Here is a 24,628-nt window from a genome sequence, read left to right on the forward strand (position 1 = left end):
ATCCATTTTTTTATTTGAATTATTTTATATAGACTCAAAAAATAAGAACTGCAGTAGTTACATTAAATTTTTAAAAATTATTGTATTATTCATAAAATTTTATCCAATACACTCTAAATTAATTCAAAATAAACATATCAATTAAACAAATAAAATAAAATATTAGCCTTTACAATCCCCGAGTACCTTAAAGAGCCGGAAAGCCCCATTTCCCCCACATAGGCCCAAAAGAATAGTTGTCTTAACGAGCTAAAGTTAGCACAAAATCTCTAACAAACACAGTCTCCGTGTCTCTAACAAGAAGTCAAATTATTACCGCAAAATCCAACTGCCTACTAACAGCCATTCCTTTTGTTAGTCCTCTCTGCTAAAGTTAGCTTTCGTCACCATATATGGCAGTCAAAGCTTCCTTTAGCTCCCTCCGCCTCCCTACTTCCCGTCACCACCACCACCACTATCTCCGTCTCTCCTGTCACCATCCAAGCTCCACCGTCCAGGTCGCCACCGCTACCACAATGTCCGACGACGAAACTCGTCCCCACCCCTCACTTGAAGTCATAGGTGGAGCACGTGACACCTTCCTTCCGATCTTCAAAACCTTACACCGTCCCTACAAAACTTTCCCTCTTATCGGGCATAACCGTCATTTCGAGACTATTTTTGCTTCCTTCTTCCGCACTACTCCTTACGTCCGTTTCAAACGAGAGTGTCTCCGTACCAATGACGACGGCTCCGTCGCTCTCGATTGGGTCGCCGGTGACAGCCGCCGCTTGCCTCTAGACTCTCCCATTCTCATTTTACTGGTTCGTAACTAAATTCTCTATTGCTAATTAATTACAGTTAATTTCAATGATTAAACGTTAATTAATTTTGCAGCCAGGGTTAACGGGAGGAAGCGAGGATTCATATGTAAGGCATTTGTTAGTTAAAGCGAAAAGCAAAGGATGGCGCGTCGTCGTTTTTAATAGTAGAGGTTGTGGAGATAGTCCTGTTACTACTCCTCAGGTACATTTTGTTTTTCTCTTTTCTTTCCATTGATTTTTTTTTTTGAAGATTTTTTAATTAAAAAAATTGTTTGAATTGTAAATAAAACTGATAATGCAGTTCTATTCAGCTTCGTTTCTAGGAGATATGCGCGAAGTAGTGGGCCATGTTACAGCTAGGTATCCGAATGCTAATTTATATGCAGTTGGTTGGTCTCTTGGTGCGAACATTCTTGTCAATTATTTGGGTGAGGTACCAATCCTATTCCTTCTAATTAGCTTGTTAATGTGAATTTCTTTACATTATCAAATTCATGCTTGATAATATGTTAAATGCATTTTGTTGTGGTATTTAGTTATATTTGCTCAGCTCACTACACAATTGTATAGACAAGATGTTTACTTCTTATTCCAGGTTTTTTATTTTTTTTTTGTATAAACTATGAATATGTTCTAAAACATTTCTCTTCACTTTTTGTTGTATGGTTTATGTTGACGTCTCTGTGGCCAAATGAAGAACATAACAAAGACATTAACTCGGAATGATGAAACTAAGATTTAATGATTTTATGCTTAGTAGAACTTCATGAACCATTTTAAGCTGTGAAGAAGATTTGACTTGAGATTGAGAGGGACATTGAATGCTGGTGTAGTTGGAGTATTGAGGTTCATTTCAGTTTTGAATACTTTCATTGTAATTAGAATGGTAGTTTATGACATTGATTCATTTAGAATTCAATTCAGTTCTTTACCAGACATGATTGGTGAAGTATTGATGGTGTGCTTATCATTTTTTTCTTCTCTTGTATCCATTTTTTTATTGCACTTCTGCTTCTGTTTCATACATTTGTTTCATTTTTTTACTTGCAGGAATCTCAACATTGTCCTCTAAAGGGCGCCGTCTCACTGTGTAATCCTTTCAATTTGGTTATTGCTGATGAAGACTTCCGTAAGGGCTTTAACATAATATATGACAAAGCTCTTACAAGAGCACTCCTTAAAATTTTTGAGAGGTAATTATATGATATGTTTCTTTCTTTTCCATCTCATTGCCAGTTACTTCTGCTTATTGATGAAGACAGTCATTTGTTCGTGCAGGAATGCATATCTTTTTGAAGAGCTGGATGGTGAATATGATATCCCATCAGCTGCTAATGCCAGGACTGTTAGGGAGTTTGACCAAGGACTGACACGCGGTATCTGATTCTTGTACATAGAAACTGTTTTCAATTTTTTCTTTTATCCTTTGTGTGGGGGTTGGGGTGTGTTTTAAAATGGCATGCCATCACTCACAGGACTGGTTTATAAAACTGTGCAGTATCATTTGGTTTCAAGTCAGTGGACGAATACTATTCTAGGTCAAGCAGTTCAGATGCCATCAAATATGTCCATAGACCTTTGCTCTGTATCCAGGTAATATATATGAGTATTACTCAAGTCGATGCGCTTTTTCTGAGCCTCACAACTCATTATAGACATTGAACTGCACCGGAATTTATTGCTAATATAATTATCAGTCATATTTTGGTGAAATTTCAAACTTCTTCAGTATAATTAAGCTTTAGGGATACTATGCACCCTAGAATTTTTTCTTTTAAAAATATAAATTTGTATCAAATTAGAACTAGTAACTAGTCCCAACATTGAAGTATTGAAAAAACTCATATAAGCAAAAAATCTCAAATAGCCTTATATTTCTTTTTTCTTAAATTTTGTGCAAAGGCCTTTCAATAATTTTAAGGGCAATTCGTACTTACCTCAAGTGTACACTGCAACAAATAGGAGAATGACACGTATATATGATTGCTTTACATTTTGTGCTTGGATGACTAACACATACTAATTATTTAAAATTAATGAATATCTATCGATTTGGTGTGTAGGTGGGGACATACACCTAGACTAGACAAGAATTTTCTTAATTTTAATTACTTTAAGACTTTATTGACTCCAGTGCTCATTAATACCATCTAGGTACCTCTGTATATTTGCCTATTAAGGTTAAATAAAAGATTAATGTGGTTAATCTACCTTTTCTTCTCCAATATAATAATTTGCATAACCTTCTTGGCAATCTCAAATTACTTAAAGATGCACAAGTTGATATGCCACTTCACGAATGATGTGTTTCGCAGGTTGAAGCTTCTCTTCTGGGGAGAGGGATCTAGATTGAAAAAAAATTCTCAACCGGATTAAAAATGATATAGCTGCTACTTCTCTAGCCCCAACTCACATAATTTTGGTCAAGATTATAATGTTAATATACAGATAAAACACAGAATATAAGTATTGAATCTGAATCTTTCTTTTAAAAAAAAAAAAATTGAATAATATGCATCAATTGATATACTGATGAACTCCTTTGACTTTCAAAATCTCAAAAACAATGTGATAAATAATAAATTTGCAATATATAAGATATGGTCTGGTTTGGCAAATAATTCATGGGATAGATGCAAGTTAAGATCCTCATCCTTCGAGTACTAGAAAGTGATATGAATTATCTACGCTGGAGACTCATAAGAATTCTCAATCACAAGCCTCATGAAATTTTTTGTTTCTTTTAGTGCATATCTGGTATAAGTAAGACTCACATAAAGCTATCTCTTTCAATGACAGGCTGCTAATGATCCAATTGCTCCTGCAAGGGCAATACCTCGGGAAGATATCAAGGTATGCACATGTTTTCTGTCTCAAGTCACATGATGCTCCATTTCCTTGCTCTCTATTGTCAAATTATATCTAAGGATACCACTTTTCCCATCTTTACTTTTCTGGGAGCTAGATAAACCACCTGGTTAGTCTATGCTACGGAATCCTTTTTGCTCCCATGGTTCAAGGACCGATAATGCAATCATAACTTGAGCAAACTGTTTTTACCTGTTACTTCAGAACTTCGTGGAGTATGCATCTGTCCATTTATACATGTTTCCAACAAGATCCTAAATTGCCCTGTACTTGTACAGATGATGCACCTTAATTTATCTGCCATTCATATTTTGAGTCATTATAGTTCATTTCTTCATGTTGATATCCTTTCTATGTAGCTTGTCCATTTTTTCTGTAGTCTCCCACTGTTTACTGTGTAAAACAACATTGTCTTCTGGGACTCAAGAATCTTATTGATATTAAGCGTAGTAAAATACATATATCCACAACTGCATAAGAATTGGTAGTAAGAAACGAATTGTTAATAGATGCCATTACCAATTATGTGGTAAGCCTAAAGTGCCCCCCTTAATGATTTCAGAATGTATGGAACTTATTGGTGTTACTGTTGTTACCCTCTGGAGGACAGAACCTTATTTTTGCTATATGCTTTGCTTCTGTGATCACATGTAATTTCCGCCCTTGCTAGCGGTGCTTAAGATGGCAATCTAAAATTCTTTGCATTATAAGACTAAACAGCTGTCACGCCAAGCTAACTTGACATTCTCATTTAGAGTTGAAATGAATACTTTGTATGCACTAATTTACGTATCATTTTGATGAAGTGTATTACCTATGGTCTCAGGAAAACTCAAATTGTTTGCTGATAGTGACACCCAAAGGTGGCCATCTAGGGTGGGTCGCAGGTGCTGAAACCCCACTTGGTGCTCCTTGGACTGACCCTATAGTGATGGATTTCCTCGAACATCTGGAGAGAGGTGCTTCTAAAACTGCCGCCTTTGGTTCTGATGCAGAAGGTGTACAACAGTCCGTTGATGGTGTTCATCAAATAGAAGTATAACTTGTTTTCACATTCATTCTCTCTAGTATTAAGCTAATATCTTTATTCTTTCAAATGTCACATTGTCTGAACTTAACAGATTGTTATATATTCAAACAAGGATGTGATACTTGTGTACCCAATATACATGATGGGTGGTAATATTTCCTTATAATAAGTTTTCCAGATATTCCATCCTTGTTTTTACTAGCATGCAGGAGCCTTTCTTTTCTTGTTTCCTTTCGTTTTATGATGTTTTGATGCATTTGCGTCAGTTGTTTTAATTTTGCTGTTAAGAAAAGAGAAAAGTTGTTTTCGTTTTTACGGTATGAATTGTTGCTGGATTGAAAAAGGATTGTCATTTTGCATTTGAAGTAAAGCTTAGAATAGATGGAGCTTGCTTGTGTAGGGTCACCCATGGCCACTATTATCAACATAGAAAACGCATGCCGATGCAGAGCATATCAGAAGGACATACTTTAAAAGGAATAGTCATAGACAGTCTTGGCTCCTTTTGATGTTTTCCATATTTTGAAGACGACGCAAGTGAGGATGGTTCTTTGGCATGGATTTGGGATGACAGATGGCAACTGGCTATAAAAGTTCAAAGCAAAGTGAGAAAGGATGTCATTAGCTAGCTGTATTATACTTTTTTTTTTTTTTTTTTGTTCTATAAAATTGCTTCATATTACGAGAAATCGTAATTTGGTCAGTCCAATTTCAATCATATCGGACATATTCAATTAACAATTTAAGTTTTCACAATCAGTACACTTCCTTAGATTCACAATTATAATTTTTCTTTTTAGAGTATGAATAATAATAAGAAATTACATAGTCATTAGGTAGTGGTATACTAGAATGTCTTCTTGGATAAAGGTTTTCTGGAAATGTATTTGCACACTATATAAGTTGAATACATTCATTTATTTAATGTATGTAACCTGTATTTATTGACCGCATACAGTTTTGTTTATGTCTACGAAACATAAATATTTTCCGGTCTTAAATAAATGATGAATTTTCTCATGAAAGTGACCCACATTTGGGTATATAACTAACTCTAGCTCAAAGGAGGATGGACGGGGAACGGAAACAACAACAGTGGTGACCGCAAAGATCGCTCTCATTAGGACACGTTTAATTTGTAGTCTTCTTTTTCGGGCTCCATGATATATTTTATTTAAGGTTAATTCAAACTGCGAAAGAGAAGATCAACCAAATAACAATGGTAAGTCAACCAAGCAAATACTAAGAAGGAAAGTGACAAATGTAATGTGTAAGGGATAAAATTATAGCAAGAAGATGTACCTCTTTAATCTCCTAAATTTTCTTAGCAGACCTTTTTATAAATACTCATCTGCTAACTTAAGCATTGCCAAATAACGACTTTGACTCGCTGTGAATGAAGTACAATTTTCTATTATCTTAATCTTCTTTATGATATCCAAGATGCTCTCCACAATATATAGTGGAAGTCTTTTTTTGTTTGCTTTTTTACTCTGATATAATAATCGGTTTTCCTTCCAAGTTAACATGGCATTTGATTCTTATATGATTTCATTGTATCCCAATTGATCACCAAAGTTGACTCCCAGAAATTATCTCCTTATGAATTATCTTTGATGTAGTTAGATTTTCATTTGTCTATCCAGCAGCTATATTAAAGTACTAAAAGTTAGTTGGTGTCGCTCAAAGATGTATCAATGTATTACATGTCGGCATATGTTATTATGTACCTCTAGATACCAAAACACCTCACGAGGTAAAAAAAAACTATCTTTATTATGGCTATCACTAATAATAGGATTCTTCTAGCAAGGTGCAAAAAGAAGAAATTAGATTAAATGAGGTGACCATCTTGATTACTAAAAATAAAAATAAAATTACATCTCGATTCACAATATCTAGCAACAAAAATTACAATTGATCTTATTTATTGTACCAAAAGAAAAAATTAGAAAAAGAAAACTAATTATGCTAAAACTTATTATCATTTTCTAACAAGCTTTAAAATAGAACTAACATAATCAGTAACTAATTAAATTAAATCAGTTACTAAGACATTTACCTAACTAACTAAAAATTGGCAAGTGATATAGAATGCAATTTTTTTTTATTATTATATAAAATGATTTACTATAAAAAAATAAAAATATGAAATGTAAGAAGATCGGTAGGCTAATTCATAATAATAATAATAAAGAAAATACCGGTGGCTATGAAATGAAGTAGAAGAGTAATTGCGGAATTAGTAATTATGTTAATAGATGTTTTAAGTAATAAGGTGGAAATATTGTTATCTAGACCATAATCCATAACACCCAAGAAAATCTCAGCATGCAGTGACAAGAAGAGAAGAGCACTAGGCTGTACTCATGCACTGACCATCAAGGAAAATGGAGAGAAGTGAACGTTGGCGGCCAGCATGTTGGCGACAGAGACCGACGCCTGGTGGCTTTCCCTCTTTTCTATTCTACCTTCTTTGGGGCATCGATATCATGTTCCTTTCCTCTCTACCCACGCCGCTCTCTTTTAATTAATATACACATACCAATCACCCTAATAAAACGGGTTTAGAAAGTATAGAATTTGGACCAATTTAAATTTAATTTTTTTGATAGCCCTTTTAATTTTATATTAACATACAGTAGATATCTGTCTAAGATTAATATTTGATTTTTTTCTTTATTTGACACTTTTTATATTTTATATTTCTCTCACTAATATTTGTAATATTTTGTTCATTTATTAGTATTTATACATTAAATGGGTATCTAGCAGCAGCTTATATATAGAATAATATTAATTAGAATTTGAAAAATATAGATAATAAAGTTAAATTTTTAAAAGATTTAAAATAATTTCAGATAATTACTCTTAAACAGATATAAGTTGAAGTACCTTCTATAAGCCCGTTGCTATTTCTAAATATAGTTATACGTTTCTTTATAAGTCCTCTCATTAATGTTACTCAATACCCATTAATCCAAATTGGCCGAATTAATTTAATCAATCTTATCTCTGAAAAGGCCAGAAAGAAAAAGGAAAATAATAAGGAAAAGCCGAAAAAATAGTGCAGAGCTAACAAAAATCTCGAGTACAATTCCGTATGAGGAATTCATGAGATCGAACGCCCAGATTTTTACATATTCAAGTAATAATATGCTCATGTTATATACGGAAGTAACATTATTCAAGTCTACGATTCTGTTAGCATGCTTCAAATGCATCCAACACTTCACTTCCACTCATATTTATATTAATCAATAATGTCATGATGTTCTTTTAAATTCTCAAAATATCTGTCCATCCAATCCGGTGAACTCGTTCCTATTCTCGTTTTCTTAAATTTTAAAATAATTAGATAAAATTATTAAAAGGTGTAAGATTTAAAACTTAATTAATAATTAAATATTTTTAAAATATAAATTAGATTTAATTTTTTATATTTAGATAGTTAAATTTTTCTCTTTATTTATTTTATTAATTAATATTTACTTTATTTTATTAAAATCAACATTCTTTTCCTCTCAAAGAAAAATGAAACTATTAATACTTATTAGATAAATAAAATATATTATATCATGAGTCTTCAGTTCGATTTTTTTACTTATTCCAACAGTATTAATTATTATTATTATTCTTAACTTTTTCAAAATGAGTGATTTCTAAAAGAAAAAATTATCAATTAATTGTATACTTTATAGATTTAGAAGCGTTAGATTTTTTAATGGATAGAATAAAGTTACGAATTGGGATAACATTCTTACTGTTTTATCCCTATAATAGTATTACCTAATTGGAACTGAGTAGAAGAGATTTAACAGGAATTCTCAAACACGAAAGGATTATGAATAATATATTTATTTTAATGAAAAGAAATCAAATTGTGTACGACTTTAGCCAATTCAGATAATGTGATGTGGCTGTACAAATAAGGTCCAATGTTTATGGATGCAAAAAGAAAGAAATTGGATGGGTATTTGGATATGAAAAATAGATTGGAATTACACCTCATTTATTCGTACGCATGTGATAATTTAAAGAAATTTTCAGACATTGGAATCATTTTGAGTGGTGGGTGGTTCTGCCTTATCTTGGCAGGGTTCCCATTAGGTCAAAATCCAGAAACATAAAAATTATAGTATGGTGGTATTTGCCCTATTTAAGGTCGTTTACCAACATCTGGTGGTAAAAGAGAATTTTGTGATCAATCTCTATATTGTGCCCCCATGTTAGAGTTCCTTTGCATTTGGAGGTCAAAATCAACAATAATGATTTTTGCAATTTGGAGCTTTGTAGTTTGGGTAGTTTTTGCTTTGTGCCCGAATTACTACAAAACAGTCAATCAGGTCCTTTTACAGTTCCCAAAGGTGTAAAAATCAAATACATCTCAATTTTCAGTACCTTTTCTCGTCAAAATATTTATATTAGAATTTATATTTCTTTGAAGAGTATTAATCACCTTCTCCATATTGCCTTCACTTTACTTCTCCATATCATCATTGATACTTGACTTGTTTTAAAACTAAAACAAGCATATCATATGCATAAAATTTAAACAGTATTTTTATTAATTCTGGAATAATTTTATCTCGATATATCGATCATATTTTATCATTTTTAATACCTTTGGATGTATCTACTTGATCTTAGAAACCTAATTTAATAGTTTTTCTTTCTTAGTTACAAAATCTAAAATATATATATAGTTTGGTGCTTTTTATTTTTCAGATTTTGATATTAAACTAAATACAAAAATAAATATTTTTAGTAAATATAATATTATTTAAATATCATCCAACTTCCTCCGACATTTCGACCAATCATTTTATATATATGATAGCATCGATAGAAATAAAAATAACAGAAAATATGAAGTTAAATGGAAAAAAAAAATATATATATATATATATATAAGTAAGAAATATAATAAAAATGCCATTTAAATTTATTGCATGTGTTATCTTAAATTGAAAACAATATCACACCTGTTGTTTGCAAAAGGAACAAAAGAAACCATGTTAAGATCTGTCGAGCATCTTGATTAAATCACAAAACAACAATCAAAAAGCATAAAACCACATGCTAGTTTAACTCTTCTTTTATAACGCGGCGAAGAAGGTAGAATTTGGAGATATTTTATATATACTCGTAAACCTCTGCGAAAATACCTAATATGGATAACTATTGGATACAATAAACACAAAGCATAACCACGTGCTATTTTCATTTAATAAGAATATGGAGCAATAAGACTACCTAATATTTTTAATTGAATTTTTTTTATCTAAGCTTGGTGTGTACACTGTATTTAATAGGAGAATGACATGTATATATAAATGTTTTATATTTTGGTATTAAATGATTGACACATACTCTATTATTTTTGTATATAAATATGGATATACACCAAACCTAAATAATAATTTTTCTTTTTAATTCTCGATACAAATCCATGAAAAAATTGCCACACTGACTCTTTGACCCATGAGATCTGGTTCAAGTAGTTATAATATTTAGTCTTAGGAGTAGAGGTCCTTAAATTAAATTCTCTTATCTAAATAAAATGAGTTATCATTTTTATAGTAGATGTAAAGAGATATTACCCGTATTGTTTACCTTTCAATCTATTAGACCTCAATAAAATTTGAAAAATGGAACTGAAAATGTAGAGTGAATATCATTTTTTACTTTAATTTAACACATGGTATGTTATTCAATTTTGACCAAATTTGAATTTCAGTTAGTTTTGTAAAAATATTTAAATTTTGGTTAAATCTGTCAAAACCAAAAAAATTGAATAAATTTACCAGAAATTGCAATGATTTAGACTTCTCAGGCCAACAGGCCAAAAAGAAAAGACTATTGTAGGATAATGTAGTGGGGCTTTCCATGTTTTTTTTTTTTTTTTTTTTCTGTTGTAATTACAAAGTCTAAGGGAAACTCCTCTATAAGTTTTACCAAACTTTTTTTTTTTTGAGAATTATTTAATTGGTTATAGAAAAAGAAAGAAAGAAAGAGAGAGATGGAATAGATGAAAATGTGGTTGACTTGATTTAAAACAGAGTTAAATTTAGGTTTTACTTGACCTGTTCACAAAAAAAAATGTATAGAATCTAAGTAAAATACTTTAAATGATAGGTCTATAACTGCCTTTTTGACAATAGTATTGGAGCTTAACTGTACCTTTTCCTAATATAAGCCTCGAAATGAAGACTTTCAACATATTTACATGTTATTTTAATATTTATATACTATCATGGCATGTGGACATATATTTACCATATTTATATAATTTTGTTTGAGTTGATTTTTATTTTTTATTTTTTTTACTTATTTGTACTTAAATGATCTCTGTTGTATAAATTCAAATTAATTTTCTTTAATATGGTTAGAATGTGAATGATTTCTGGTTATAAATTCAGAAGCTCGATTGTTTTCTTCTCTTAAACAAATTCTTCTTTCTAAAGTTTGTTTTTCTAGTGGCCAAGTGTTTAAATAAATCAATCTGGAGCCAATATAAAGACAATTAATAGCGTCCTTTTTCTTTATTGAATACACGTAATTGCAATTTTATTCAGTTAATAAAACTTTTTATAATTACTATATTTCTAATACTTTTATTTTATCTTTATCACGAGAAGATGATATTATGCTTTATTGATTATTATTAATAAAAATAGAATTTACTACATAAAAAAATAAGTAACGAGTCTCCAGACACATAAGACATGCAATATATTAATATATAGTATATAATATATAATTGAACCTTTGAAACAAAAAGAGAAGTATATTTCCGAAGGTTAAAAAAGAAAAAACAAAAGGTGACGAAACGCGTATTTAGGTGGGTGCTGAAGACAAGAGAATGCTAGCTTTAGCTATTTTGTCATGGCTACATCTCCCTCCATTCTAATTGCTGATGCTCCACGTACTCAAATTTATATGGGAAATCCACACCATAATTTACGTGCTCTAATAATTAATATCAAATGATATTATATATGTATATGTTACCAGAGTTGTTAGGATGTGGAGTTACCAGATTGAAATTCAAACCAAACTCTAATGAGCCAAGAATGGTTTAGGTGTAACTAGTTATCACGTACCCACGAGCCATATCAAACTGCGCATGCCCTTACTGGCCTTGACCTTGAACTTGAACATGTTGCAATTTTTATATAATTCTGTTAATCTCTACTTGTCAAAACTGTAATGCCATGAAATAAACATGGCCCAACTTAATACTAACAAAACTCATATTGATAGGGAATGTTGATAATTGCAAATTAAATTTAAAGTCTTATGAAGAGTATGCTCATGGGTTCTCATTGAGAGATTTTTTTTTTTTTTTTTTTTTGCACTGGGATAAATTGTCAAATGCCAGACCAGGTGATTGACTTGCTAATAATTTAGAGCTAGGCGCCTGCCCTGCCAAAATTAAATCATCCACCATATCAAAAAATAAGATAGTATCATTTAAGTGTGTCTCCATTATAACAAAATGTTTCATAATTTCAATTTTCTATGTGATTTGATGCATTTTGATTTTCCTTCCTTATTTCTTCATTTTGCATTTTTCTGTTGCTAAGAATAAAATGAATTCCACGAGAATATATAGGACAAAAGCATAAACATTGATTGGACGAAACCCAATTAATATGATATTGAATTCGAAATACGCTTGTCCATACAAAGTCTAATGATCCAAAATTGATTAATTAGATGTACCTATAGGCTTAGACTTAATCGGGCCAGATTCGGAACTAAACACAAAAACTATTAAGCCTGATAAATAAATGAAATTGCATGTCATTCTGGGACAATTACTCAGGTTTGGAAGAACTATGTCCTCACTCGAAGCATCAACAGAAAGAAGCTGGAATGTGCAAATTGTATGCATATTTACAGACAAGGCAGTAGGAGAGAAGACCTTATGGTTAACATGTTCCTTTTGCCTTCATGTGTCTACATTATTCATCCACTTCATTGGGTTGGGATCTGTTTTAATTACTTTACAATTATAAATTTACTTTAACTTAAATATTTATAAATGTGATTTTAAATTACGGCAAAAAGAATAAATAAGCCTCATCATTGCATAATTACAGCTTAGGCCCCTTCCATATCCATCTATGCTGAAAAGTATCTTCGTTTAATCAAATATCATGGGCCAATCTTTGTCGTCGTCAAATATTAATTACCATTAGCTTAAAAGGTGCTATATGCAAAGAAAAAGAAAACATCTATATTGAATCAATTAACCCATTTCGAATAATTATTCCATCTATAATTGAGATACGTATTTGAAGCACATATATAAAACTATATATTATTGAAATCTTATTTCATAATTTAAATTTTTGGATAAAATGCAACGATTTAAACGGTTTTCAATATGAATCATAATAACACTATATGGTGAAACCAATAATGACATCTTCATTCTATATATTGTATTGTCCTTGAGAAAATTAATTGCAATTATTCTATCACGATCTATTCTATAATACTTAAAAGATGAATAATATCAACATCTATTCTAAATCATTCATTGCTCTTTGCAATTTTTTCAAAATGTTTAATTATATTTCCTTTAATAAATAAATAAATTATATATGAATTTTTATATTTTAGACGTTATTTATATATGTGAAGATATATATTAAAATAGATAAATAATCTTTTATTTTCAAATTTGCGATCTATATAATATAAATACATATATTGCACAATTTTATAATTAATAAACTTAATAACTTAAAAAACTATTAAAGATTTAAAAAAATCAGCTAAATAGTATGAGAAGAATGTATTAAAGCAAACTATATATAAACTTAAAATCAATAAACAATGATATAAAAAATAAAATATACTATAAAAATTTCAAATTAAATACTAATTAGTGTTTAATCTAGTAAGTGATTGCAAAAAAGATAAAATAAAAAATACTCTAAAACAATTTTATAATAAGTGCAACCACAATTTTTATTTCACTTTTTTTTTAATGGAAAGCTGTAAGAGATCATTTTCTTTTAAACTATAACTTTCAAAACTTTTTTTATATTATCAACTTTTAGAATTCAATTCTAATAACAAGTATGAAATAACAAATATTAATAGAAAATGTTATGTAGACATTAGCATTTGTAAAAAGAAATACTTATAATAATAAATAATTAAATTTTTCTATTAAATTCGATAGTTATTAAATAATAAAATATTAATTATTTAATAAAATCAAAATAATTGATTAACAAAATTAATTTATTAAACATTAAAATACAGTATCCAAGTTATAAATTAGAACCAATAATTGGTAATGGATTAATTTGCAAGAAGGATCTTAAATTGAAAACTAAAGAGGAAAAGGTCTTTCTTTATACACAAATATTTACGTGTTACCAACTTCAAAATTGTCCACATTCACTGTACTGTATATAGCTAATAAAAATGATATAATTTTCTCACATTTTCCACAAAAGAAAAAATATTAGAATTCTCCTTCTTCCTGGGCCATACACTAATTCTTCCAATCCCACCATTAAATCTCTCTCTCTCTCTCTCTCTCTCTCTATATATATATATATATATATAGCCATTTCCCTCATCTTTCCAGTCCATATCTCTTTCTTTCTCTGCAAAATCTTGATTGATCTTTCTCCTACTTCTCTTTCGCTTTATCTAAATATTGATAAATTATTACTTTAATATATATGGCTGATACCAAAACCCAAGGCTTTCTTTTGGCTGGCAAGAAGAGAGGTGCTGGCCAAGATGAGTTTGATGGTGGTGATGATTTTATTGTTTCTAAGAAATCAATGTTGCCCCCAGGAGTGGCTTACGGTGAGGATCCTGCTGCTGGATTAGCCGCCTCGCGTCATGAGTTTGGTGAGCATGGCGGCGTCAACATGTCTATCGAAGCTTCTGCTACTTTCACTGTCATGGAGCCTGACACCATGCGTCGCATGTTCTCCGGTGAACTTGGTCCCGACCGTGACTTCTTTATTTACAGCCGTCACTTCAACCCTACTGTTTTGAATCTTGGCCGTCAGATGGCCGCCCTTGAAGGAACTGAGGCTGCCTATTGCACTGCTAGCGGTAATAATAAAATCGACCATCAGTATTAAGTTTACCGGTACTGAAATCATGTAACTAAGGCTGCAAATTTTTTGAATCAAAAGAAATAATTGAGAGACCTCAACAATTTTCATTTCTTGAATCCAATATTTCTGAACTGAAAGGTTGATCTTAAATTTTGACAGGTATGTCTGCAATATCATCAGTGTTTTTGCAGCTTTGCAGCAGTGGAGGACACGTGGTGGCGTCAAGGACTCTATATGGGGGAACACATGCCCTGTTAAGTCATTTTCTACCAAGAGCATGCAATATAACAACGACATTTGTTGAAATTGGAGATATAGAAATGGTGAAAAATGCCATAGTTGAAGGGAAGACTAAGGTCTTTTACTTCGAGTCCATCGCCAACCCTACTCTCACAGTGGCTAATATCCCTGAACTAAGTAGGATTGCTCATGACAAAGGCGTGACGGTGGTCGTCGACAATACTTTTGCCCCTATGGTCATCTCTCCGGCTCGGTTAGGTGCTGATGTCGTTGTGCATAGCATCACCAAATTTATCAGTGGTGGAGCTGACATCATAGCAGGTATGTTTTTCACCAATGAAAATAATTATCATTAGTATTAATGTGACTTTATTGCGACAATTATCGTGTGTGAGGTTAGAGTTTTAATGGGATGATTTAATTACTTTGTTTCCGGAAAGTATCATTCAAGGTACCATTTTAGTATTAATTTCCAAAATTGGAGGAATCTTTAAGGATTTATTTCTGTCTGGACCTATATATATTTTGGTTAAAAATCAAAGTTGGTGGCATGGGTACCATCCGTTTTTATGTGCGGTCATATCGATTGATCTAGAATAGTCCCCAAAAGATATTTATATATATTTATATAATATTATGTGTTTAAAGTCATATTTAAATAGTTATTATGAAAATCAAATTCATATTGAAAATAATTTAATGAGAGCAAGACTCGTGGATCTCTTTTATAAAAATGAAAAGGATAAAGATAGAGATTAGGACACATTGGTGTATCATATATATCGTAATTCATAGGTTGGTGGAACTCTTTATAATATGAACACGATAAATATGTGGCCTTTTTCTTGATGATGGGCACGGAACTTTTGGCTTCATTATGTGAGTGAAGCTTCTTTTCTTTTCTTTTTCGTTCCACCCCTCTTACTCAATGAATGATGATGTCTCGCTTTTGAGAGCATGCCCACTTTATACAATGGCTAATGTACTTTTTAACTTGATTTTGAGTGGTTTATCCCAGAAACTGATAAGATGTTAAGATCCCGCATAACTCACATGTGATTCTGAGTTTGATGTTTCCTTTTGTATTTTCATTCGACGTGTCATGTATTCTGTTCCTTGGTGTCCAAGCTCTTTTTTGTATGGATGCACAACAGTGCCACTTTTTTGGTTAATCTTGGGAGTGTGAAATTGTCACTTTGTCAGGTGCTGTTTGTGGACCTGCAAGCCTGGTGAACTCAATGATGGATCTACACCAAGGGGCCATTATGCTTCTTGGGCCAACAATGAATGCAAAAGTTGCCTTTGATCTATCAGGTAGAATTCCTCACTTGGGACTAAGAATGAAAGAACATTGTCATAGAGCAATGGTTTACGCTACAAGAATGAAGAAACTAGGCCTCAAAGTCATCTACCCAGGCCTTGAAGACCATCCGCATCATCAGCTTCTGAAGTCCATGGCCAATAAGGATTATGGGTTCGGTGCACTTCTTTGCCTTGACATGGAAACAGAGGAAAAGGCTAACCGGTTGCTGAACCACTTGCAAAACTATACCCAGTTTGGGTTCATGGCAGTCAGCTTGGGGTACTATGAAACATTAATGTCCGTATCAGGTAGTAGCACTAGCAGTGAATTGAACGCTGAGGAAAAGAAACTTGCTGGGATTTCACCTGGATTGATCAGAATGTCTGTTGGCTACTTGGGCACTTTGGAACAGAAATGGAGTCAATTCGAGAAAGCACTTTCAAGAATGAAAGAATGTTATTAGAATTAACTTTTTTTGGTGTTGTAAAATAAGAAGCAAACGTGTCTAGCGTATGTAATCTTGGAAAAGGGCAGCTCTTGATCGTTGCCGTAGTAATAAAATTAACTGCTTCTGTCTGTTTATCATGCAGAAAGATCATCCGCTTTAGTTAATTTAAGGAAAAATATCAGAAATATTATATTTATAATTTTTATTATTATTTACAGCTTTTTTAATTTATTTATTTTTATTGTATTAAAATACCAATTGTTTTTTATTTTTTTAAATTTACGATTCGATTTTTTTGTTATTTTTTGATAAAATAATTGAAAAGCAATAAATTTTAAAAAATAGAAAAACAGTATTTCTGAAAAAAGAAATTATACAGTAAAAATATATTTTTCATTGATTTTAGAATATTTTTAAAATTTTGTTTTTTAATTTGATTGGCGGGATTATGAAATCGGAAGAGATTAATTAAACAACTTCAACCACTCTTTAAACTAAGTACCGTTTTCAGATTCCAACCTCAAAGAATACGATATTTATTTTGAATTTGAAAAGTTACACAATCAAACTTTTAAAACTCTATAGATTGTCATAATTTTTTATTTTAATTTTTTTTTCTTTGCTTTTAGATGGCAAATCCTCTTCTTTTATGGCACAATGCATATTTAGATATCTGAATTTCGATAATTTAGTCATTTTAACACTTTAACTTTCAATTTAATTTAATAAATATTTAAATTTTATTTTTATAATCTATTAAACATTTCTAATTTTCGTTTAACCTAATAGACACCCAAATTTAGTTTAATGATAACATAAAATACCAATGCATATTACATATTGACATATTAAATAAAATTATATGTCAAAAATATTTAAATATTATTAAAAATATAAATTAAAATATTTATTAGGTTAAATATTAAAATAATTAATTTATAAAAGTTAAAATATCTAAATATGCATTTGGCATTTCGTTTTTTTCTTTTCTTACGCAGCGAGAACATAAATTACGGAAGTAGGAAGGAAGAAATAGACGAAATGAATGCCATTCCTCTGCCCAATTGTTTGGAGATCGGCCCAATACCTTCAACAACCATAGCCCACAGACCTAAATTATAACACGTAAGGTTGGGCTTCGGCCCAGCATCTATGCTAAGTTTTCAAGATTTAGAGATAGAATTAGTCCTTACAGGAAAGTGATGTTATGAAGTAAAAATTAATAGTAATAGATAATAATGGAAATTTCTTTTTCTTTTTTTTTTTCTAGGACGATAAACTTACATTAAAATACATTTTCTATTTTTATGTATTGATATATGAACGTAACTTATAATTTAACTTGGTCATGTTTTAATAGATGATATGCAACATATTTATTTAGTATTAATTTTTCATTTCAACGAAAATTACTACGTAGTAGAGTTATAAATTCAAGATTTAATATAGACGATTCTTTTTCTTTAACTCCCTTTTGATCATGAGGTAAGTTAATTGATATCCAGTATTCTTTCCTATCAATTTATTTACTTTGTTTTTGCACTGAAAATAGATTAAGTTCCTAAATTCCTATTATTACATATCACAAAATCATTGAATCTGTATTTTTGAGTTGTCAGTCCTCTCCATAAATTTAGAATAGGGCTATTTTGTGAAAATAATTAGATAGTTTTATTTCATCAATTTTATGTTGGCTCTCATAGCAATGTTTCATAAATTAAATTAATTTTATATATTTAATAAAAATTGTTAGATAAACTCAGTTTACTATATTATCTGCAGACAAATCGAATTTAATATTGATATGTACTATTATTTATTAAATACTGAATTTATATTGGCCGGTTTATTTATTACTATTAACCATTCATGTTTATAAACTAAAAAATATAAATTTAATAATTAATAAATAGTGGTATATCTGACTACAAAAATTGCTCCTGGCTCCAACCCTCCTTCATTTTTCGGTTGACACTGGATTATTTTCTTTTGAGTCCAACGGAAAAGGAAAGAAAAACAAAATAGGGCATGTCGTGAGTCCTTGTAAAACTAACAATTAAAATGATGTTAATTGTTCAATAATGTAACGAAATAAAAATGTGAACCATTCAACGTTGATATATGTAGCATGTGGCTCCTTAAAAAATGTAAAAAGCAGCTTCTGATTACAAAGAAATCGCGAATGTATGTCTGTAAATGTTTTTGGTTCTTCTTCTTCGTCTTCTTCTTTATTCTTTCCTCAATTCAAATTGATGAAGAAAATATCGTACATAACACTAGCATTACAGCGAGTCCGGAATCAACGAACAATGTGCTAAAAAACATGATCTTTAAACAAAGTGACAAGTACGTCCATATTAGCATTTTCATAGTTCATCTTTTCTGTCCCTACGTTTTTTTTTGGGGCCAAACTCATGCGCAAAATATATATCTTACACACATGTATATCTGCACTAGTAATCTTCCGTATGTGCACGGCCAAAAAAACAAGACATATCTGTACAACCATATTCTTCTGCTGATAACCACATCTACCATTATCTCTCCCACAACAACAACATCAAAGTATCTAACTCAAGATCCAGCCCTATGGCTCCGGTCGAGACATGGGCATGTGTCAATAGACATTACGCATCTCCACAAAATCTTATTGAATTGAAACTCTCTCATGGGTTGTCTCGTCCATCAAATGGTTCGGCCAACATAAATTATTTGGACGTATGTTATAGGACATCGACAAATTAAAAGATTTCTTTTAGTAACAGCTATAAGGTTTGAAAGGTACCGATAATAATTATGGAGCGGACGCTATAGCAAGATCATACACAATCTATGTTAGGGCGGTAGGGACAAAGTTTTTCCTATGCAAGTGAGCTTTCACTCGGCACCATCAATGTCTTTCCCTCCATGTGTATTTCACGTGCTCTTGGCTGCTTCTGCATGAGATGTGATTATCTATTAAAAATGTAACATGATAGCCAAAAATGAATGCAAGGTCAATCCTTGTAATGTAATGATTCAAGAGCAAGGCCAAAGATTTGATCGAAGAGTGTCGCAGATTGATGATGTTTTCGGGACAAGACACCATCTTGATGTAATAATAACGTCAAATACCTTAGTATATAATAGAGTGGCCAGTTGATAAAAATAGAATACTCTCGAAGTATATATCTTAATGAAAATTCTATTCACTAATTTCTTTTTATTATGGAAAACCCTTTTAAACAACCTACTATAGACATGTTTAATTCCATTCACTAATTCCTTTCCACCAATCTCTTACCTTCACGTCCTATCCTAAAGGTTGTAATTACAAGGCATGCGAATATAAAAGCACTTGGGTCCAATAAAAAGATTTAATTGTGCAGCACCTATGGCCCCTTGCTATAGACATGTCCCTGTCTTGCAAATTTGCTAGTGCATCAATCGACGCAGTCATATTTGATTAATTATCTAATTGCGTTATAATTTATGCAATCATGCGGCCAAATTAAGCACACTTCGTGTATTCCTTTAATTGAACTTAGTTAATCTTTTCTTTTGTTCAGTTATTATTGTTTTTTTTTTTAAGAAAAGAAAACCCACTAGCTGAATAACTATTCTCGGGACCCGGAATATTTCAAAATATCAAACTGAATAACTATTCTATCATTTCATAAGTTTTAAAAACAATGACTTTAGTTTGGAATATAATTGTAGGTTTTTTCTATGTACTGTATCAAGTGTTTTTAGAAGTCCATCAGATCAGTGGCAGTATACAGGAAAATTTTATTTTATATTATATTAATGTGGACAGAAATACTCGAATATAATATATAGTGTTAAAAATATCATTAAACAAAAATCAAACTTAATCAATAATAAAAGACAATCTCTCTTTATATATCAATATATACACACATATGATACCAAGGCAGAATCCCAAAAGACATACTTAATACAAGGCAAAATACGTAGAGAAAGGTAAAAAGGAAATATTTACAGATTGTGCTTACGGTATCTATATAAGTCTAAGACTCAACTTAGCATCCCCTCCTAGGATACACTTTCACACTAAGCGGATTTGCCATTTCACAAGAAAGCCTTAGCTTTTCAGATAGATCCACCGGGTCACCATCTGATTGCACCCACTCAAACTCGTGCAACAGGGTCCCTACCCAGAAGCTAACCGTTGCCAAACCTAGTGCCTTTCCGGGGCAAGTCCTTCTGCCCGATCCGAATGGAGCCAGCCTTAGGTCAGACCCCAACACTGAAAACTCCATGTCAACTCCACCAGCATTTTCATTGTTGCAAACAAATCTTTCAGGCCAGAACCTGAGTGGGTCCGCCCAAACTTGCGGGTCCCTTGTTATGGCCCACATGTTAACCATTGCTGTGGTCCCTTCAGGGACCTCATATCCATCCACAGTAGTATCTGTGATGGCCAACCGGGCCCATGATAAAAGTGGGCCAGGTGGGTGTAGTCTAAGAACTTCTTTCACAACTGCTTGCAGGTAAACCATTGATTGAATATCTGACTCCATCAAAGGCCGTGATCTTCCCACGACTTTGTCAAGTTCGCGATGCACTTTTGATTGGATATCGGGATGGAGTACCATTCTTGCCAGTATCCACTCTATCAAAACTGCTACAGTATCAGTTCCTCTAAAAATCATCTCCTGCAGCGCCATAAACAAAAGTAGAAATAAGTTCTTCATTAAGATTTGCTAAAAAATGCAAAGGAAATTTATTCCACTTTCCACACCATCAAAAAGATTCCACCTATATATGTTTCTGTTTTTCTTTTTTTCTTTCCTTTCCTTGTCATTTCTTAGAAAACAGACATTATGCAAACATAATCAAATCATTAACATGCATACTAAAATAGTTAGTTGTATACTGACAAGTTTAATTAGTTACTTAAAAACCATTATGTAAGCCACAGACTTAAAAGTTCACCAATTTTAAATATCCTAATAATAATAATTATCATAGTGATGATGATGTTGAAAATAGTTTATTGCTTACCCAAAGAACAGCAACCATATCCTGATCTGATAGCTTGTCAGGCCCTTGAAGGGAAAGTAAAACGTCAACGAAATCATTTCTTTGGCCCTTCAACTGAGTTCTGTGTTCTTGAATAATCCGGTTGACAAAATGGTTCACTTTAGGAACTAGATTACAGCACCTGAACCGGATCTTTTGAAGGTCTAAATTTGCTATCCAAGGAAGATGATCGGACCAGTTAAGTTTCCCTAGTAGCTCATAACCTTCCTCAACAAGTCCTCTCAGTTCTTCCGTTTCGTTATTCGATGAACTCAGTTCGTATCTACGCCCAAACACTGAGCACATCATGTTGTTAAGTGAAGCTCTTTTTAGTATATCGCGGACTCGTAACTCTCCTTTGTGACATGCAATGCGCGACACCATTTGAGAACCAATATCTGACCTCTGTGCTTCTGTAGAACTGATTTGTTTTGGACAAAAAAGATGTGTAGCAGCAATTCTCCTTAGGGTTCGCCAATAAACACCATAAGGAGCGAATCCAATTGCTCTATTAAACATGAGTCCATACGCAGATTCTTTAACAGGACGATCTGCAAAGACAGAACTGTTTAAAATTTCTTTAGCTACATCAGGATTGCATGTCACAATGACCCTAGTCTCTCCAAGGCTAAAAGCCATAAGTCTTTTTGCTTTAAACAGGTTAGCCATAGCTGCAATCTTGTGATGGGCTAAGTTAGTCATGAGACTCATGCTGCCAAGAATTGGAATCCCTCGAGGACCAGGTATTGACTTGGATTTACATCCCCTCTTGAAGAAGTACTTACCCCAAGCATGGCCTCCAGGGTGAGCCCAGTAACATAAAGCCATGGCTAACGAAGCCATGCAAAGGAAGAAAAGAAGAAAAGCAGTGTTTTGTGAAGATATAGCTCTGCATTTGGAAAAAAGAGCTATAACCCATAAGCTATCTATCTGTGTTCCCATGGAGGAAAAGAAAAAAAAAAAACACAATAACAAAAGAAAGGGAAGATAAGTGGATATAGAGAAAAAGGAAGTGTATGTGATTGCGTAAGGGAAGCTTGCCTTTTTTGGTTAGAACTATGAAATGAGAGTAGTGGTTATATAGAGGGAAAGAGGGGGTGGGGGGTCGATTATTATTAAAAAAGAATAAATACATTCGTATTTTGTGCGTATAACGGGGAATATGAAAGTAAAGCTATCGTAACAACTGTATGCGCCGCCATGGATATAACGGAGTTATTCTGTAGAAAGTGATTCTGCATTTCTATTACCTTCTCTGATGCAAAATAAGTGGTGCGGCAGCTGTGTAATTCTTTTGTTGAACGTTTCTGTAAATAATATGATAGTTTAAGAATCTAACGGGTTACTAATTATTTTTTATTTATTTTACCTATGAAGAGAAGCCAAAATATAATATAATCTAAAGTGAAACTTATAGTGATTTTGAGTATTATAATAAAAGAGTATTTTAGGTACCAAATTATTTTTTATTATAATAGAGGCTATTTAAGTATAATATAAATTTTTATTAAAACATAGTTTCTTTATAGGAAAAAAAATAGTTATTTTGAGGTAATAGGAGTAGCACCATTCACTATGAAAGATTACATTTGTAGTTATTAGACTTTAGGGTTGTCAAACTTTACAGTATGAGAAAAAAATATATTACCAGTTAGTAATAAAAAGGTAATAAAGATTTTAATTTTAAAAGATATATAGATCATGTTTTTCTGTAACAAATCAAATATTTAGTTCCTTTTATTACAAAGTACAAAATTTAATAATCATCTATATAATGTATTTTTTAAATATATTTAAAAAAGTCATTGATATTATTAAAATTAAAATTTAGTATGATTACTTAAAAATCAAAATTTTAGAATCAAAATAGCAAATGAGGTTAGTTATTTAAATTTTCATAAAATTTTATTTAAAAGTACTTCATCCATTCAAAATAAGTGACGTGTAATATAATTATAGAAAAAAATAAGAAACTTAGCCATTAAATAACCCTCAATCATAATAAAAATTAGTTTCACACGAATAGAATATATTCAATATCTATATAAATTTATTTTAGGCCTATTATATTTATCCTTCTCTTCCTATATTATACCTTCACACATAATAAATAAAAGTAACATTAAAGAAAAAGGAAACTAATGCTCCCTTGGTCTCTTAAAGTAATAGTATTTAGTTTTGAATAAAACAATATCTAAAAGTAACACTTATTTTGAAAAGGTGATATATTTATTAAGATTTTATTAATAAATGAGTTAAATTCCTATATTCATCATTTGATATTAAAAAGTACTAATATGTATAATTTCAATATATTAATATAGCATTATTTTTATGTTAAATATTTTATTTTCAAGCAAATCTAAAATGGTCAAAATTCGTTTCAGGTGGGTTAATTTTTAGTCCCATTCGTCATTTTCCTGATGTTTGCGTTGCTTAGAATATTAAGTTGTTCTTTTTAATCATAAACTAATTTTAGGGGATTACAGGCCAATGCAACGGTCTCAATTTGACGGGACGGAAAATTGAGTATATGCCCGTCCATATATATATTTCATGAGACAAGAAAAAGGTGTTTCAATATCCCACACGTAGACACAGTTGATTATTTATATATTTCCAATCTTTTTTGTGTGCCTAAACTCTAAGATGTATGGTGGACTTCTAGTGTCATTCATATTGCTGGTAGAAATTAAAAAACAAAAACAAAAACAAAAGGTAATAAAAAGAAGAAGAAAAAAGGCAATAGCCAGGTGATGAATCACGATTTGCAGTTAATGATTGCGATGAATACTAGAAGCACTAATA

General features: G+C 31.5%; 3 protein-coding genes across 3 annotated transcripts; 2 read left to right on the forward strand and 1 right to left on the reverse strand.

The window, feature by feature from the left end:
- Nucleotides 1-255: 255 nt before the first annotated feature.
- LOC8288842 (embryogenesis-associated protein EMB8) lies at nucleotides 256-4,902 on the forward strand. Its single transcript, XM_002518863.4, has 8 exons — nucleotides 256-803; nucleotides 877-1,005; nucleotides 1,105-1,236; nucleotides 1,854-1,996; nucleotides 2,082-2,179; nucleotides 2,302-2,396; nucleotides 3,603-3,656; nucleotides 4,498-4,902. Exons 1-8 carry the CDS (start codon nucleotides 393-395, stop codon nucleotides 4,711-4,713), a joined length of 1,278 nt encoding a protein of 425 aa, XP_002518909.2. The 5' UTR covers nucleotides 256-392; the 3' UTR covers nucleotides 4,714-4,902.
- A 9,297-nt stretch (nucleotides 4,903-14,199) lies between these two features.
- Nucleotides 14,200-16,932, forward strand: LOC8288843 (methionine gamma-lyase). The gene is made up of 3 exons (XM_002518864.4): nucleotides 14,200-14,799; nucleotides 14,964-15,365; nucleotides 16,248-16,932. The coding sequence occupies exons 1-3, from the start codon at nucleotides 14,415-14,417 to the stop codon at nucleotides 16,808-16,810; spliced, it is 1,350 nt and encodes a 449-aa protein (XP_002518910.1). The 5' UTR covers nucleotides 14,200-14,414; the 3' UTR covers nucleotides 16,811-16,932.
- A 3,721-nt stretch (nucleotides 16,933-20,653) lies between these two features.
- Nucleotides 20,654-23,013, reverse strand: LOC8288844 (cytochrome P450 78A9). Its single transcript, XM_002518865.4, has 2 exons — nucleotides 21,803-23,013; nucleotides 20,654-21,453 (listed from the first exon to the last, which is right to left on the reverse strand). The coding sequence occupies exons 1-2, from the start codon at nucleotides 22,760-22,762 to the stop codon at nucleotides 20,818-20,820; spliced, it is 1,596 nt and encodes a 531-aa protein (XP_002518911.1). The 5' UTR covers nucleotides 22,763-23,013; the 3' UTR covers nucleotides 20,654-20,817.
- Nucleotides 23,014-24,628: the final 1,615 nt, after the last annotated feature.

Source organism: Ricinus communis, chromosome 5 (genome assembly GCF_019578655.1).
Source record: "Ricinus communis isolate WT05 ecotype wild-type chromosome 5, ASM1957865v1, whole genome shotgun sequence".
Classification (NCBI taxonomy): Eukaryota; Viridiplantae; Streptophyta; class Magnoliopsida; order Malpighiales; family Euphorbiaceae; genus Ricinus; species Ricinus communis.